This window comes from Seriola lalandi, unplaced genomic scaffold (genome assembly GCF_002814215.2).
Source record: "Seriola lalandi dorsalis isolate HSWRI2012SDOR001 ecotype SW California unplaced genomic scaffold, Sedor1 jcf7180002054692, whole genome shotgun sequence".
In the NCBI taxonomy this organism is placed as follows: Eukaryota; Metazoa; Chordata; class Actinopteri; order Carangiformes; family Carangidae; genus Seriola; species Seriola lalandi.
Window position 1 is genome coordinate 317032 of NW_019525245.1, and position 5274 is coordinate 322305.

A 5274-nucleotide genomic window follows, 5' to 3' on the forward strand; every position below is an offset into this window, starting at 1 on the left:
CAGAGCAGCCCCTGCATTTTAACAAACACTGTACTTCCTGTATTTGGTTTGATGATCAAACTTCTTTCCGGAAGCTTTCTCGTTCAACTCTGTCATGTGGCTCCTTAATGTTTTTTTCCTGTCTGGTCATCCAGGTGCGCTACAGTAGGCCAACACATCATGAGAAAAAGAGGATGGATCAGTGGTAGTTGGGCAGCATTTGCTTCAGCAGAATGAGCCGCTGCTGCGACTTGATAACCTGCAGAGCAGAAACTCTCACGTCTGAACACAGAAAGAAAAACTTGCAACTTGCTGTAATTAAAGAGAATAAATGAGCGAATTCCAATCAGATTCATGTGTGATTGTGTGTGTGTGTGTGTGTGTGCCACAGATTCAGTGGCCTCATGAATGTTTGCCTTAATAGGGCAACTCATTGTTGACCACGTAACGTATGCTAATGTGAAATAGTAGGCTATAGGCCTACTACTGGAAGTCAACAGCCGATTTATGGCTGTTGCAGTGCAAGTGACTTCGCCATTAGACAGAGAACAGAAAGCCCCAAATTCCTAGTTTTCTTATTTTGTTTATTGACAGGGTGAATTAACTGTAAACCGAGCTGCTTTATGGCAACACTTTCAACCAGCTCACTGCAATACGAGCAAACGAAACTTCTGCTGGTGGGTGTGTTTCTGCAAAAAGAATTTCCTCATTGAGGACATTAAATCTAATCTAATCTAATCTAATCTAATCTAATCTAATCTAATCTGATCTAATCTGATCTGATCTAATGTCACTTCATCTCTGTGGTCCACCTTGTCGATACTTTGCCATGCAGTTGGCCTGTTCTTCGAAATCACAGTAGGGTCAGGAGGATGTACTTGATGTATTATTAATGTTGCCACAGTATAAATATCAGTTGCAATGTCCTTCCTCGAGTTCATCCGCTGGGACTGTAGCAGACTCCAGGCGCACCCCCCCCCCCCCCCCCCCCCCCCTCTCTCTCTCTCACTGCGTGTTAGAAAAAGTTCCTGTCCTGAATCTCTGAATCAGTTTTTTTTTTCTTCTCTAAGATGCACTGACGTCAGGAAATGGCGTCAAGCAGGCGGCAGTGCCGGCCGGCCGGGGCTGCACGCGCTCCCTCTCCAATTATTGTCTGTCAATCATGCGAGAGAGAGAGAGAGAGCGAGAGAGAGAGAGAGAGAGATAACGTACCCTAGACTTTTAGCCATTACACGACCAACATGAAAAGAGGGATGAAGAACAAAATGAGCATTAACTAACACTTCACTTACGAAGACACATGCAACACGAAAATACATTTGTTCCTCATTTACATATAAAACAATGAACCCTGTAGAAAACACATCATCAGTGGCAAATCCATCTTGACCTATAACTGTTTGCTGAAGTTCATCATGTGCAGATTAAAACTCTCACATTTTGAGCGGGCCTTTTGGGAGCATTTAGGGGAAATTACAGCCCATCTTAAAGATACTATTTCACATTTACTTCACCGATATGAATGTCCTTAAAGCAAACTGAGTGTTAGAAACGCCTGAGTTGTGCAGTTTATGTACAAATGTCTCCATAGAGTTTGAGATAAACAGGCCGATACCAAAAAGATGCAGCAAGACGTGAAAAATATAAACAGAGTTGTAGACACACCTCTGGTGGTGGTGTTTACATGTGTCAGTGACACTTTGAATTCTGTTTTATTTAACATTACATTTCTACCAGATCATTGATCATGAATTGTTCATAGCCACAACCCCAATGGACCCTTATAAAAACAGTCACACAACAGACTGATGCATTTAGATTGATATTATTTTCCTGGACTGGTGATGAAACATTAAATCCCATACAGTCATAATAATATAGGCCTGGCCCAGGCAGCCAGACTACGTCTCTCTACATTAACACTACACAAATATTTCAGTGATGTTCTGGTGATGGTGGTGGAGGTGGTGGTAGGGGTACCGCCTCTGAGGTTTTGCAGAGGTGGTGTGCAATTGGCTGAGTCAAAGCTTTATTGGAGACTCCGCCCCTGAGCTTGACAAGCCCCGCGCTGTCAGCCACAGTTATACATGTTGGTTAAAGTCCCAGTGGACGGAGTTTACTCTGACAAACAGCAAAGGAAACGTGGGGAGATTCTGCAGCAGCGACCAGGGACAGGGGACAGTCTTCCAAAGAGGCGTGAGCTGATCGGACGCCGTGGATAAAATAACAATATCAAGGTACAGCACGTTTGTCCTGTTGTCACTGAGTTAAACTGTTAGACTGTTATTAGTGTAAAGGCGAAACGGGCTGTGGATGAGTAGCAGCCTGTGAAGAGTGATGTGGCAGTAAATGTTGTGGGTGGAGATGATTTTTTTGTCATTATCTTAAGTTGCATCTCTGCATGCAACTTAAATAGAGTGTACAAGCTCTCCGTTTAGAGAAGCGATGCTTACAGACAGACACCAGGCTGCACAACACCCCTGCCTTTAAAATATTAACATCTGATGTTTGCTTGTTGCAGGTTTCCAGTGTCAAGCTCGACTCGATGTCCTGGAGAAGAGAGGAATTAAACTCAGAGGAACAAAAACAAAGCATCAGTTCTCTACTGTAAATGGACACAGTGAAGATCTCGTAAAGGACACATTTTTGAACCACCCTGTGTCCTCCCTCTGGATATTCTCTGGCTCTATAAACCGCGCGACAGAGAGCCATAGAGATGGATGTGACGGCTGATCAGCCTCGCTGGATGCATCACCACGCCGTGCTGAACGGACAACACCCGGACTCTCACCACCCCGGCCTGGGGCACAACTACATGGAGCCCACGGCGCAGCTCCTGCCTCCCGATGAGGTGGATGTTTTCTTTAATCACCTGGACTCACAGGGAAACCCGTACTACCACAACTCCACCAGGGCCAGAGTGTCCTACAGCCAAGCGCACGGTAAGATGGAGCTGGAACACAGGGAGGCAACTTTAACAACAACAAAAAATTAGATGTAGGCTTAGATAGAAACTCACAACATGGCTACATGTGAAAAGTAGGTTGAGTTGCAAAACAAAACTAGAGGCGGTTATTTTCTGAAAATAATCACCTTCATGCTTTAATTGATATTTGCCTTATAATAACAGGCAAATAATATTTTTCTATTCAATTTTCTTTTATATAAAACACGACAGTTTTCTGTTTCAGAGTTTAACATGTGGATTAAAATGTGAGTCTTCTGTCTGTTCTTTGATGATTTTGTATTTTATATCAGACATTCACCAAAGTAATAACATATATTCTGATTAAAATAGTTAATGTAACTTCGAACTGAGTGTATTTAAATTCACATTTAAGTGCACTGATTCAATAGGTGTATTTTGGCTACTTTATTTACATGTTTCTGTCAGAGCAGTGTATCCAGTGAATCAACAAGTCTTATAATTATTTACCGAACTTGAATGTCATAGAAAACACCACTAGGCTACGCGATGAGTCAGCCTGTCATCTTCTCTGTAATAAATTAATCTGCTGTTTGGTTATTTCTCAGCTCGTCTGACGGGGACTCAGGTCTGCCGGCCTCATCTCATCCACAGCCCGGGGATTTCATGGCTGGACGGGGGGAAAGCAGCCCTCTCAGCTCACCACCACCACAACGCCTGGGCCGTCAGTCCCTTCAGCAAACCCAGCCTGCACCACCCCGGCTCCGCGTCCCCCGGCGGCCTCTCTGCCGTCTACCCGTGCAGCAGCAACTCAAACACGGTCTCCGCACCGTCGTTAACGCCGCCGTCCCACTCGAGCCCGCATCTGTACACTTTCCCCCCGACGCCTCCAAAGGACGTATCGCCGGACCCGGGGGCCGCGTCTCCCTCGTCCTCCGCCACCAGAATGGACGAGAAGGAATCTATCAAATACCAAGTGTCGTTAACGGAGGGCATGAAGATGGAGGGATCCAGTCCGCTGAGGAGCAGCTTGGCCTCCATGAGCGCTCACACCCCCTCCACCCACCATCCCATACCAACATATCCCACCTACTCGCTCCCAGCGGCACACGAGTACGGCAGCAGTCTGTTTCACCCGGGCAGCCTGCTGGGAGCATCACCCAGCTTCAACCCCAAGAACAAAGGCAAGACACGGTCCTGCACCGGTGAGTCCACTGGAACCACACCACATAAAAAACACATTAAAAAGACTTATGCTGTATTTATATCTGCTGTTTCGTTCCTGTTGAGTCAGTGGTATTCAAACTAAAACTGAAAGGTCTCAGGCGGTTACAAAGTAACTTCACATTTTAAAAATGTCCCGTGGCACTTAAATGTAGATCAAATGTGTGTATCTGTCGTAACACGCTGAGTCTGTTGGCCCTATATTCGTGCAGCGTTGCATCGTTTTGCACCGTGTATTTACGTGCCACGTTAAAATCCACACACTGCTGTGTTAATATTCCTGTAAAAGGATTATTGTTGTTGTTACAAATTAATTCACACAAACACACAAGCGAACTGTCAATTAAAATCCATTATGAATGTTATGCAAATTGCTTCTATAAGGTTGATTTCATACAACTGTTCATGAGCTAATGCAATTATCCAAGTTAAAAACATTATTCGAATTAGGGGAAAAAAACAACAACAACAAAAAAAATTGAGCTTTGACCAATAAAAACAAAAACCTAAATGAGAAACTGTTTTTCACTTTTGGATTATTATATTAAACCATTAAAATTAACATCCCCATAAAAGCCATTTAATATATTCCAAAGTAATAATGTTGATGTTAATTTCTTTTTGAGTCATTCTGTAAATTATCTTAAATGTAGACCGCCTGTTGCAAATGTGCTGTGATCTGAGCATCATCAAGCTTTTGGAAATTGGGACAGAATAAAAAAAAATGATAATAATAAAATAATAATCACAATAATAATATTTTTCCCCCATAATAAATGGTTTCAAAGGCCTAAGCCTGCACGCCACTGTTCTCCAACACAGAGAGACTTTGATAATCCTCTTTTGTTAACCATGACTCTGTAATTACGCCTGATCTGGCTGCAGCAGAACACTGAGCTGGATCCAGCCCAGAGGTGTGAAAGGAAGATCTGCAGGTGCACAGAGCCAAAACCTCAGTATTTAGGCTGGAGTCGCTTCTCTGTTACATAAGACATTAATACATTGTCCTGATTGTTATTTGATTACAGGGCAGGAGACTTCCAGCTTGAAACCTGATTGTGTTTAAGCAGCTTATTAGCACGGCGGGAAACCTAACCTCACTGTAAATGACTTGTTTTCTATGAAATAGGAGCTGACATCTTAAC

General features: G+C 43.5%; 1 protein-coding gene across 1 annotated transcript in view; it reads left to right on the plus strand.

Annotated features, from left to right (window-relative positions):
- Positions 1-2060: 2060 nt before the first annotated feature.
- Positions 2061-5274, plus strand: part of gata2b (GATA binding protein 2b) — a 9771-nt gene continuing 6557 nt past the window's right edge. The window contains exons 1-3 of the mRNA XM_023423377.2: positions 2061-2216; positions 2501-2921; positions 3514-4110. Of these exons, the coding sequence (XP_023279145.1) occupies positions 2696-2921; positions 3514-4110 (823 nt within the window). The 5' untranslated portion in view covers positions 2061-2216; positions 2501-2695. The remainder of the gene's footprint in view (positions 2217-2500; positions 2922-3513; positions 4111-5274) is intronic.